At 40.4% G+C, this 14128-nt stretch overlaps 1 protein-coding gene across 14 annotated transcripts in view; it reads right to left on the bottom strand.

Moving 5' to 3' along the window:
- The window catches only part of LOC124133076 (membrane-associated guanylate kinase, WW and PDZ domain-containing protein 1-like), a 159740-nt gene that overhangs the window by 77910 nt on the left and 67702 nt on the right, over positions 1-14128 (bottom strand). Inside the window, exon 1 of one of the 14 annotated variants that reach the window (XM_046497315.2) lies at positions 7978-12175. The exons of the other annotated variants lie outside the window; for them this stretch is intronic. Within the exon in view, the coding sequence (XP_046353271.1) occupies positions 7978-8230 (253 nt within the window). The 5' untranslated portion in view covers positions 8231-12175. Of the gene's footprint in view, positions 1-7977; positions 12176-14128 lie in introns of those variants that run through there. 14 annotated transcript variants of the gene reach the window in all.

The following is a 14128-nucleotide window of genomic DNA, read 5'->3' as shown; positions in this document are numbered from 1 at the left end:
CATCATGAGCATCGATCCACGCAGTTGGGACACAATGTTATGCATCAACAAATTCAGCGAGTCTGACCACCTGATCCAGTTAGTCGCCTCTTACAACAAGCATAGTCGCCTTTTATGGCAAGCATAGGTTGCTGAAGACCTATTCCTTCCCAGATCTTCAATAGTAGTAGTAGTTATCTATTTTCAAAATCACATTGGTCATTTTGGATACCTGGAAAACGGTTTTTATTTGTCAACTCTTTATACTGATATAGAAAATATGACAGAGAAGTTGAAAACATTTCTATTTAAAATGATGTGCAAATCAATACATTCTGCCTAAGAATGGATAAACGCTTAGCTTCATTCAGTATTGATGGTGTTTACAGTAAACAGTGATATGGCCTTGGTTATCAGACTGGCTGTCAGACATGATTATACTGAAGTAGGGAACTCAATAGCACCTCAACGCTATCCATGAAGTAGGTCCTAATTATTGTCAGTTTACCTTGATTTACATGCTGTTAGAACGTAAGAAAAACTGCATGATGTATTAATTTTCAATTCCAGGGTAATTATCTTCACTGTATTCAACATTTCAGAACCATTATTACCCATTCAAACTTAAATGTAACAAAAAAATTATTCATTTATATTTTTAAACATTTTGTTTGGCATTTGTCAGTGTTTTGACAGGTTTTAAGGCTAAGAGTGTCCTACAGTGAGATAACACACAGACGATAAGCTGAAAGTGAGAATCTATTTAGGGAATAATGAAACAAAAATATTGATAAAGTGAGTATTGATGGCATAATAAAACATGGAAACCTAACAAGCCCCATGGTTTATGTATCAGTAACTGAAATGAACAGACGCATGATAAAAACACCAGGATTAAAATGTAAATCAAAGGGGAGTAACTCTCACGGCAGGGTTTCATATAAAACAAAGCATTAAAATAAAAGAGTAGTTTTAAATAGCTCAATGAAAGTGAAAGTAAGGGTGGAAAGATGGAAGAAAGTTGCATAAACAAAGGAAACATAAACAAGAGAGGGGGAAATTGGGAACCGATACTGCAATCTCCCGAGACCTGCACTATATCAGTGTAACACGACTCTCAACCAGATAAAATTCCTATTTCCATCTCAGCAAGACCAGCCTGCATGGAGCAAGTGCACACACCACAAACATCAACTCCAAAACTTGTGGCCATCTTACAGGATCAACCATTCAGCCATCTTTATCCAGTCACATCGGGGCACAGGACCATGTAACTAATATTCTACATGAAGTGTGTTGCTATAGAATATTAGTTACATGGTCCTGTGCATAGGGGAGGGAGTGGCGTTCATGTCACACATTATAGACTGGTTATTGGATGTAGATTTGAAACAGTCCACAGTCATCCATAGAAAACTGTTGATCATTTGAATTTATGGAAGGCCAAAGCGTAAGTTATTCATGTTGTCACAGGCAGCAGAATCCTATAAATCGTAGAACTAAATCGGCTTCAAAAACTACACATGTGTAACACATCAACCAGAAAACGGTGCCATACATGAACACTCCTACAAAACCATCAAGTAATATTCCATGCCATTTTTATTCAGCAAAAGTGAATTACCAAGTCGTCGTCGTCAACCGTGGTAAAAAGTTTCCGAGCAAGAGGAGGAGCTAGTGCCCACTGCCTGACTCCAGACATGTGATCCCCGAGTCCCCCAACTGTGTCACCACAGCTCCATCTGCGCATCGCTACATCGGCAACCATTTACAAAGATGTCGGCCCAATGCCAGACACAAACCCCCATCAGTAAGCCACATCCCGACAGACAAAAACGTTATTTCTCAAAACACCACCCCCAATTAAATGACCTACTTACAAAGCGTTCTCCAGATATCCCAAGGTTCTGTACATTCCGCCCAAAGGCTATTGTCCTGGTTACATCTGACATCCAGTGAGGTTTCCCTGTGTCCTATCTGTGAGTGATATATGATCCCCTCAACTTCTCCTCCTCCTCCCAGCTTGATGGGGGAGACCCTGCTACAGCACCACGCTGCCACCAACACTCACCCTGCCTCCCTGACGTCTGCTCCATCACACACCCTCAACATGCATGCTCACAGTTTAATTCTTTGGATAAATAACTGTATCGGCTTCTTCAAACTCTTTGCCTTGGAGGGACTATGCAAGACTCTGGAGGGGATGTGTAAGACCCGGCCATACCGGATTCGGCATGATCTTACTCCAGATAACTCGCACTATAAACTTTGCTCTAACATGACTGGGTTGTAATTCTCAGGATAAAGTCGGAGTCTCACTGATGGGCTAACAGACTGAGGATAACTGTAAATTTGCAATCAAGAAGTATCTACAGAATCTGAAATCTATTAATACACCTGTTTACTAGTTCAAATAGACCATGGGATTAATCTGCTCAAGTGTATGAAAACTGTAACGCCACAAACAGAAAAGTTCCACACTAACTTTCCTGCAAACAGCAAGATATGCCTTATCCAGATAACTTCATGAAAGATCTAAAATGAAAGCCAAACTTTTGTCTTCTGTGCTACAGGCTCTGGGTAATACTATTCTCCATGCCTCTGAAGAGGCTACACTTTCACATTAAACGGTTTCAATTGGTCCACTCTCATCGTCTAGACAGCTCTGCATTTAGACATGGTCTTTCTGCTGATGGAATCGAGTCTGAGTCGTCAAACGATATGATCACAACATTCTTCAATGAAATTGGTTGCATCTTTGTCATGGCTTGATATTTTTTTTTCATTTACTTAGGAGTCATAGCGCCCAGCCTAATCAGAGAATGGCCCATCATTTGATAAAGGCACGTTTGTGCTGAATACATGGGGCATTTATACCCTGGTACATGAATAGGACTGGATGGCTGATATGGGATATTAATCAATCAGCAAGACTCACTGAGGCTCAGACGCAACACATGTGAACAATTTACTCATGGGAGAAGATAATGGACCACATGAATATAAGATTTATCGTGTTCCTTCAAATGACTTCACACTAACAAAGCAGGTCACTGAGAGTAATGTTATGACTAGCGTCTTCACAAGTCTGAATAATCGCTTGATTTCTTCACGGTACATTTAAAAAGCCCCGAGAAACACCGCCTTCACATCATTATAATTTCATATCTCTTCTTTTCATCAGCAGCAACAAACAGGCTACTGCATTCAATGACAAGAAAACAACAAAACCTTTGTTTACAAGGGATGAAATTTGTTTGGTTTTTCTTCAGATGAGACACAACTGCCGATCCTTACTCCCTACAAAAACTTGCACCTAACTATCACCTACATCCAATACAGAAGGAATATTTACCTTTCAAACTAAAACAGTTTGGAATGTTTGAGATAAATTCATGTTTATTATCTGATATATACAACTCAGAAAAAGCTAAGGGCCACCCACTTCTTTCATTTTACTACAGTTAATCAGTCATTAGTGTCCATCTGAGTTCGTTATAACCGTAGATTACTGTACGTATACGACTAAAGAAATGTATATGTACAGTAAACTACAGTCATAATGAACTCAGAGGGACCTGACTAATATTAGTTCCTTATAACTGTTGTTCTTTATAAGCATATGTACAGCTTATATACAGCAAATGGCCGGGACCAAAACATAAGTTTGCATATCCGTAGGTTCGTTACAAGCGTGTTCATTACAAATGTAGTTTACTGTACCATATATTTCTAAGCACGTTCCTTCCAGTGTGCAAACATTCTCAACAGACTAGCGTGCGTGCATGAGTGAGTGAGTGAGTGAGTGCGTGCATGAGTGAGTGAGTGAGTGAGTGAGTGAGTGAGTGAGTGAGTGAGTGAGTGAGTGAGTGAGTGAGTGAGTGAGTGAGTGAGTGAGTGAGTGAGTGAGTGAGTGAGTGAGTGAGTGAGTATGGTTTTACTGCGCTTTTAGCAGCTAAATATTCCAGCAATATCACAGCGGGGGACACCAGAAATGGGCTTCACACATTGTACCCATTTCAGGAGAAATCTGGGTCTCCGGCGTGATGAGTGAACGCTTTAACCACTAGGCTACCCGACCGCCGCAGCAGTATATTCAACTTGGTCTACGATAGACGAAAGATGCCACATGAATTTTTGATGAAAGTTCTTTCCTCTTAATCCAACCTTTCACAAAGGGTATAACAAAGAAAGGATTATACTGTTGTCAATGAGGATAACCTGTAAACTACATCTAACCAGAATAAACAGTCAGTGTATCCTAAGGCCTTACATTTGTTTAGTTAGTTCAAGAGATCAATTGACAAAGAAAAACTGAAATTAGAAACAAAAAAAGACTTTTGACAAAACAAATTTGGCCAACTGTTTTACAATTAGGTGAAAGGGAAAAACCCACAATATTTAATCACTGCTGTTTGTAAGAGGTGAGGTGAAATAGGGTTTAATGTTGCGTCCAAGATTATTGCATTTATATTGCGACATGCAGGCACATGTATGTGTGCGTGTGTGTGGCTGCTTGTTCTAGACCGGACTGATGCCAATTTATAGTGCAAGCTCACTGAGATACCATACCGCAGTTTAACATGAATACCCCACTCAGACACACTATACTGGTGTCTGAGCCGACCAGTCCTTGATTTAGCCCCTTAATGCCGAGCGCCAGGCAGGGTAACAACAAGTACCATCTTTTAACGTCCTTGGTATGACGCGGCCAGGCGGATGTTCTACCACTAGACCACGGAGGTAGTCTCGCTATTTGTAAGAAATGGTAAATTACACATATATACAAATCTTTATTCTACCCAAAAACACAATAAATTATCTTTCTGTATCTTTCCATGTCAAAACCTGTTTGGTTTTCATTCATTCACAGCAGTACTAACGTGAAAGTTGAGCAATGATTGTTTTACTTTTTATAAACCCAACTAATGAAACAAAAGGCCTGAAGTGTCTATCAGCAAGTGATAAGAGTCTATCATTGTGGGGTGGTCAGGTAGCCTAGTGGTTAAAGTGTTCGCTTGTCACGCCGAAGCCCGGGTTCGGTTACTGACATGGGTACAATGTGTGAAGCCCATTTCTGGTGTCCCCCGCCATGATATTACTGGAATATTACTAAAAGTTGCGTAAAACCACTCACTCACTAACTATCATCATGACTTACACAACCAAAGACTCAATGTAAGTGGCATGTTTGCTTGTTTGTTGTTAAACACCGCACTCAGCAATATTCCAGCTGTATGGCGGCGGGTTGCAAAAATCAGGTCTGGACCTGACAATCCAGTGGTTTTTTTTGTTTTTTTCGTTTGTTGTTTAGCCGCACTCAGCAATATTCCAGCTATATGACAGCGGTCTGTAGATAGTTGAGTCTGGACCAGACAATCCAGGGATTGACATCATGAACATCGATCCACACAATATATATTATGGGATACAATAATATGCATCAACCAAGTCAGCAAGCCTGAAATATTCATTACAGTATTTGTTCTTGCAAAATGTAAATTTTTGTCCAGAAACATATATCTCCAATATCTAAGACCAAGTGAAAGAATATCCCTTCTTCTCTTCAGACAAATCCCATTGCAACACATCACAACACTGTCCAGTCGAACAGTACAGTCAGAGTTGCTTCCCCTTGTCCACACAATTTCTCACAATTCACTTACTCTGATCCCGTTCAAACACTACCCCTACAATCTGCAGTACGACTGGATAAAAACATACCCCAACAAAGATACCCGTGATATTATTATCATCTCGTTATTGCACATGAAAAGGAAGTTTGATGAGATATTAAGCCTGTCCATTCATCCTTTCACACCTTCCTCCTCACATCAACCACAGTTGGGTTGGCGTATTGAAGGCTGCAGTGCATGATCAACAGTCATTAGATAAAATTAATCAAGGGTAATAGGCTTGTTGTAATATGTCCTGGATGACAACAAGCTCATCATTCACGTCCTCAAACCAAGCAGCTTTATAAATTTCGCTGCGGAGGCGTCAATAATTTATCGGTGCAATGCCCCATAATTCGATTGGCTTCCGGACAGTATCAAAAGCCACTTAATTGTGCTATTGGTATAATATCCAGTCATGTCTAATTTCATTTGACAAGATTGAATTTTTTTTTACTGAGCTTGTAAAAGTTGATTATTATTTTCTCAATTCTTATACGGGTAGAAATCAATATACACAATATTTTCAATATACAATTTACACCAATTACTATTGATTACAAGTGGTGAATGCCACATTACTGCAACATGGGACACTAGGACATTTTACTGCATTCAGTGCAAAATTGATTTTAAACAATTAATTTCAACTTCCCCACACCCCCTGCCGCATGAGACAAAGCCACTATCCTGGTCAGAGAACAGGGACGGTGTCGACAGGCTACACCCCAAGGATAGGAAGTTTAATGCAGCCTATGGCCATTCAGACACATAAAACTTGTCAAACACAGACGTAATCTCAAATCAATATTCCAGAAAACTGCACTTCAAGCTTTTCAGCTCAGGGCTATTTTTTCACAATTTTTCTCATTATTTTATAGTTTGTTTTTATTTAGATTTTTATCCCAGGTTCGGCCTGTAGGCATTGTCATGGATGAACAGTTTCCCTGCTTTGTGAAAACATGAAGTTGTCAAGATGGTAGAGATTAAGTATAAACACATGCATGCTTACCGTGATGATAATAGCCAGTTTGACCCATATACAATAGGATTTGCAGAACATGTTTTCAGCCAATACTTGTCTTACAAGAAACTTCAATACGTAATTTCCTGTTTTTACCTGTCTCCTGACACCTGAGTCAAACAGGTATGTACACCTGTAATCAATACAGGTAATGGTTTCTGGTACGCTGTCACAAGCATTTAAAACATAGTAAAATATTCATACTGTGTTCAACTCAACACAAGGCCTGAAACAGGACCCCTTAATATGAGGCTAACAGCAGAGGCTCAATTGAACAAAACACTGACAGAAAATATACATAACAGAACTGTATATTCACAACCAAACCTTAGCTTGACATGCTCCTGTCAAGTGCAACTTATTAGTAAAACACTATTTCCAGTTGATACTATTATTTCAGCAGAAAACTTGATGGGGAATGCAACATAAAGGTAATTTATTAACATTTAAATTATGAATATATATGTATAATAATAACTCGGTTATTAATATTCTAATGGGTTTTTTAAAAAACTGAACTTACAAGAATACTAAAAAAGCTAATTATAAAATCTTTCTGTAAATCTGAACTTATAAGTCTGTTAAGGCTAACTTTTAAATATCCAAATTAGCTTTTTATATGTACAAATATATGCATTATGAATATTATATCAGTGCTGATGTCCATAAAAAATGATCAAAATAAAACAATGAAGGCCCTGAAGACTGAGATATCATGCCAATATACAGAGGTTAAGTGAGTGTGGCTTGAGGCTTCTTGTATTCCATGAACATAAAATCCAAAATGATTTGTAAGTCAGCTCCGAAGTGAAAGCCCCCCTAACCAATAGTGAACATGAATGTACACCACCACTTGTCATTAGTCAACACTGAAACCAGAATGACATTTCATCCAGAAGCACTGCTCTCAACGTATATCACTCCCTCACCTGAACAAGCAATCATGACGGTGACAAAACGTATCCCAAAAGCCCCATATAAGCAACTTAATCAAGTGAGAAATTATACTGAAATGGAGAAAGAATCCAGGAAACTCATACCTGAGAAGCAACTTGTCCTATAGAGTGGTGCAAGCGGAGACTATTGAGACCGACCATCTAATGGAGAATACCTCATTGAGATATCAGCCTCTCTTACTACATTGTCTCCGACTTCTCTTACAAGATGACATTTCCAGTAATCGATCAACCCACTCTCCAACACATTATCAAGTGGAATAAACATGTCACACGGCCTACAAACGAATATAAAAAATTAATAATTCATTTCAGTTTCATGATAAATTTAAAAGATACCTGCCTTGTAAGTGAATAAACTTGGCTGTACACTTTCCTTTTGTGCATTTCTCACACTTCCCTGATCCAACGTCGGAGTAGCCGGGGATAAATGGGGTTCCCTTCAGGGAGAGAGGGGAATGCGGTCCTTCTCCCTCGGGGGAACGTATCTTGAGGGTGGTGCACTGAATTAGGTCCATGGGGGGTGGTATTTTGGGAAGACTTTCCATGTCTTCTTGTACGTTCGTCTTCATGGTGCACTCTTGTATAAGCACCATATTCCAACATATAAATCCACAATACCATAAATCCACAACTGTCTCAGATCATTTTTGACTGTGTATCCACAACTGATTTATTCAAGTCTCATAGCAACTTAGTTTGATGACAAAATTGGTACACCCAAATTTTACCAATGTATAACATCACAAATAATATATCCACAACTGATGTACTGTCAGTCTCCAATCAGCTGAACAGTGTTTGTATCCCAAAATTCAATTATGTCCTGAAAACCCAGCCATTTAACAGGGGTCTTCTACATCGTTATCAGTTATGATATTCATGTACCCGTTGATAGATAGCATCTGTCATCATTTCTCTGCATCAAGTCACCAAACAGTTGACAGTGCCACTCTCCTCCTCAGAGGGTATCAAAGATGCACAAGATAGAAAACCAAGACACATTAGATTTTCATATCATCTGCCAGGATTGAGGTCATCAGTCACATTAGGTAATCACTTGAACTGAAGCAGATAAAACCTGGGCCTTATTAGCTAAACATAAAGCCATTAAATCCAAACTTGCTGCATCTGATGTGTTTTTATCTCCGTAAATGTCTCCAGACATATCTACTTAGATCACTCACTTAATGATCCTGGTGTTGACTCCACGTCTCACAAACTCATGATACAGGTCCTGGTCCAGCACAAGGGAGAGTGTATAACAGATCAATATTACCCAATGAACAATAGCATCCAGCCAGTCAACACATAGTTACTTGTACTGGTAGGCTAACGTTATTGATATGTCCCACTTTCTAGGTAATGATAGCAGATTATTATACCCTGTTTCCTTCACCATCATGAATATATGACCAGTCACTCCATGTGTGTAAATTATCTCACAGCAGGGAAATAATGAGAGAATAATTCTTGCATAGGCGTGTAATTGTCCAACAATGCCAGAATTAAACCGTTTGCCTCTCTTGAACCATTAAGTCAAGCACGAACAGTGACAGTTCCACAAATCAATATAAATGAGCAATATCCAGATTATTTTTCACGATTCCTAAGGCTGCAGGTCACCCTCATGGCAGAGATGGATGCACTTGACCGTCTGCTGTCATTTTTTCCTATAGGACCTGAGGTGGAAACGTTGATTGAGAAAAGAGCAATATCCGAGTTTTTCAAGTTGAATGTGGGTTGATCTAAGGTAGCAGGTCACTATGGTTGTAGAACGACACACTTGACCGTCTGCTGTCAAGTGCGTCTCCTGTCACATTACCTCGGTGGCACCGTGACATGCGATCACAACCCTTGAGTCCCTGACACGTGATGTGAACCTTGGGTATGTCACAACATCGACATTAGGAATTCATGGACTGTTAACTCACAGAATTCGAACAAAGAATGCAAAAACAAAGTTTTAGCAAAGAAAAATTGTTAGCAGCCTGCTGTATGCATTTTCAAGTTGGAGGGGGTTTCAGATTTAAAAAACAACAACTGCACACTCTTGCACTTTGGTGCACATGCACATTTTGATGCTGCCTTTCCAGGGCTTCTTCGAATTAACCAATGACAGTGCTTCAATAGTTTAAACTGTCACATTCTGCCATGCCTCACACACATGGGAGAAGTTGTAGGATGTGGCTTCTGTCCTTTGTAAGATAAATTCCTGTGTGGAGTTAGCTTGGCTAGAATCACTCTCTGCTGTTCCAAGGACAGATGGCATTTAGAGACGCAAGTGATAGCTTGGGTGCAACGCAAGATCAGTGATAACTCTTTGTTTGCTTGGGACTAGGAAAACAAAAAATATTCGATTACATCACACACTTAGGCTGCATCAAATTATGTAACTCTTGAAATTCTTCACAGAAAAAAGTCAGTGATTACATCTGCCGCAAGGAATCTTGGTGACTTGGAGGCGTGTGTCTGAGACGTGAGGGTCAGGGTGTCACCCGTACATTTGCACGAAGGGGGATTACAGCACGGAAAAACTGTAGATAATGATTCACACTCCCATCTGTAGCTTGTAAACCCACGGTGATGATTGTGGGGGAGATTGAGAGTTCGGATGAGCGTGCAGACGGTCACACTGACTCACAACCAGCCGTCTGCCCCAAGGAACAATAGTCGACAGTGTGACACTGTTTGGTCAGTAATCGGAGGAGAGAATCCTCACACCTCTCCCAACCTCATAAAGCCTCTTGAAGTCCCAATGTGGTGGATTCACGGACAACCGTCAACAAGTTAACCCTTGTACTGAAGCAAATTACAGTGTATCTAAGCCAGTTTGAGTCAAGCAAACAATGTTACGTCCTCTCCCTCTTGTGCAAGTCTCTGTCAACAGGATTAGGATAAGCCCCAGGCATCTACCTCATCTAAATGGCACTGGCACTGTACCTGTACACACACACTGCAATAAATCCACACAGATCATTCAACTGATCTTAAACAACTTTTCCACTCAATAATCTCCAAGTAGTTTGTTCAGGACACAAAGTAACCACAAGATCACAAAGTGCCAACTTGTGACCATCAATGAAGTAATCAAAGTTGACTTGGAACGGAATCCAAACTGTTGCTCAGTCTGACCTCTTCACAAATCACAGTCATGTGATAATAACATATATTCCACAGGCAGGTGGTTAATAACACGATAATCAATCCTCATTATTTGGTCCTGAATTGCCAATGAAAAGTCTCGGTGTCTGACCAATTGGGACAAAGCCTGGGTCCATACATCAAGAAATCACGGTCGTCAAAGTGGAAATCTCCTGGTTTAATTTCTTCCAACAAATTACACCTAGAACAAAGACTGGCTTGAAATTCATCAGTTGTCAAGTTGACGTCTGCTACTTGAAAATCTTGTAGGTGTATTAGTGACACTTCATGATCAGGCTTGTATACCTACACGCACATATCAAACATCACTTAACAAAGACACTTGTCAGACATGCCTCACCGACTACAACCAAACATCCCTCCTTAACAGGCACGTGGCTAATTTCATGGTCCATGGCACATAGTTACAGTTATATTAACCTTCAAGTTTAGAAACGAACTAGCACAGGCGTCGGTCTTCCTCAGTGGGTTCTATCCTAACTAATTCCTCTCAGTGTGATGGCTCCACTTCAATAACTTCACATCTGCCACATTATTATGAAGCAGCCTCGCAACTTCTGCCCCGAACCACTGAATGCACTCCCAAGCACAGGTATTGTGAGGAGTATTGTCAGATAATATTCCCTCCACAAACAGTCCACAGAACCTTTTTGTGTGGGAGTCAAAACATTTATGATCAGACTCTGGACCAGGTGACAAGTCCTCCCTGCTTTTGTTGATAGATATCCAAAGAAAAGTCTATCAGTTTTGCAGCGGGGAAAAGAACTCCAGCTGATGTCTGCTCCAACTTGACAAAGATTACTATGTTCCCAATGTCAGATCTCTCTGGACATATGCTTTGTGTTTATGGCTGTGGATGCCCGACTTCACCCCACATCGTTGAGCTGTTTAAAAACACACGCCTGCCATCATCCCTGTTTGCTGTGACACGCCAGCACAATCAACCGCCAGAAAAATCGTTGTCTGCTCAATACCTGTCCATCATGGATTCACGATCGGCATTTATTTCGCTTTGCCAAGCACAATAACCACTTGGGTTTTGTTGACAATGAGATGAATGCTTGATATTCTCTTACAATGGAGGCACAAAGATCGAGGCCAAGCTGGACTGAATTCAGGTATCAATATATCCACACAATCTAATTAAGCTCTTCCAACTCGGTCACTCAATCTACTCCGGTGATGACTGTACGAAATATGCCAGACATGCATCCATAAACTCTCCCTCAGTGATACTGGTGTATAAACAAGTCCCACAAATGTAAGTCATGCGCTGAATGCATAAACAATGCACTCAGTCATTCCACATCAGCTGCATATAGAACAATACGCTCAACTAAACCTCCAACTATTCCACAGGTATGGAAAATAATGAACGGGAGTTCCTCGGGGTGAACTGAGGAAATAAATGTTAATTATTCCTCGTTAGTAAGGATTCACTTTGTTAAGAGGAGTGTTTGTGTGCACTTTACAACACCCGGTCGAACATTCACTTTTCCACGGACACTTTGATGCCAAGTTCGGCTCACGCAAGGTTTGGTTTCCTGTGTTCAGTAGTTACAGATGTCAGTCAGTAAAAGTCGTTTTTTTCCATGATGACAAAAACACACAATCGGCTTTGACTAATTCGTCCAGTATGCATGATAAGCATAAATCTTACCAACAATTTGGCAAATCTTCCATCTCACGTCTAAGTGGTTATGTTGTATGATAATTACAGACGTTAAGCCAACCCTGAGGTGTTTTCCTGTACAATGGCATGTGCAGTGAGAACTGGCGTCTGCCCCGACTGCCAAATGTCACTCAACCACACACGCGCAGACTTCAGATCATCCGAGTAGTTGTGAGGGGAGTCTCTTCAGACAAATACTCTGCACATTAGCGACAAGACCGTCCAGCAATGTGGAAATGTCATCCAGCTGCTTGACTTTGTGTCCCTTCACAACCCAGTATTTGCAATTGTCATGAAAAAATAGTCCCGAGAAAATGTTGAACAAATAGAATGTGACGGATCTACCGGTTACACTGATTCAAGATGTCAGCGGATGTCACATTCCACACAGAAATGAGTCCTCAAACGATACATATCATCAATCTCTTTCATTCAGAGGACAGATAATAATCAATAATTAGTCCATAATTCCTCGATTCATTGAGTCCAGTAGCATATTGATGTCTTGAAACAGACTTCGGATCCACCAAACCAGTCAATGATTCTTTCATAAACTTTCAATATACCTGCTATCAGTGCTTCAAAAAGAAAGTGATAAACTCATTTCTCAAATGCAGTGATAAGTTTGAAATGCTGACATCCGATACCAACTGTCTTCAAATGTTTAAAATTCAGTTGATAAGAAAGTCAAATGTCATAGATCTTATCTTATAAATCTCATCTCCATGAGCACCAATACACACAACTGTAGCCCTCCACAAATATAACAGTCTCTCTCTCAGTCCACAGACTGTCCCCTCAAGTCCACCGTAATCCCGGCTGTGATCGTCATTCACAGATCGACAAACCTCTTCCTATGTAAACTTAAGCCATCCTGCCAAACATTGCACTACGCTAAAGACAAACCAGTAGAAAATGTGACACACTTGTTACATCCCTCCTCTACCTTACACAAGCTCTAGACTTGTTCAGTAAGAAAGTGATACGGTGCCCTACTGAACAGATATACCCCTCAGGGCCGTCCGTCCAACCTCAACAAGCCTTCACTGTGAGCAGCATGCTTCCAATATACTCCAATCCTCCAACAGTGGGTCTACACTTATCTACACAAAGTATATCATGACCTGTCACTTTCGTTGACAGCCAGCTTGTTTGGTGGGTTTTTTCCCTCCATCCACAATGAACTGTGTAAAGCAAATGTTTCTGGTTGATAAAAGGCAAGTTGTAATCAGCTGGGAGATATTCCCTCAGACAAACAGTCTCACAGGGTTTAATAACAGAAGGCAACAAAGGGCAAATTGTTGCCAGAATCTGAATTCGGCTATCAATATCACCCAAACTTATCAGTTCTCATTAAAGGCATCAATGTTGTCCTCACATGCCTACACCAGAATATTACAAACAGAATCAGCTGTCACAATTTGCTGACTTTCAACAAATACCTGAATCAGTTGGTAACAAAGTCTGCAAGGAAGACCCAGAATAGTACAGTGCCTCATTAATCACTCCAACATAGCCTTAAATCACAGATATACACAGGTCTCCCCTTTGTGTGTCCATCTCTCCATTGTTCAAGAGCCGTCCTATCTCAGTATGATAACTCAGCCAGTCCCTGTCACAAGTTATCACTATATTAACTCTCCGTGGTCACCAAACT

This window comes from Haliotis rufescens, unplaced genomic scaffold, assembly GCF_023055435.1.
Source record: "Haliotis rufescens isolate VD_foot unplaced genomic scaffold, xgHalRufe1.0.p SCAF_23, whole genome shotgun sequence".
Lineage (NCBI taxonomy): Eukaryota > Metazoa > Mollusca > Gastropoda > Lepetellida > Haliotidae > Haliotis > Haliotis rufescens.
Note: the sequence above shows the minus strand (reverse complement) of the source record. Positions and strands in the feature narration are given on the sequence as shown.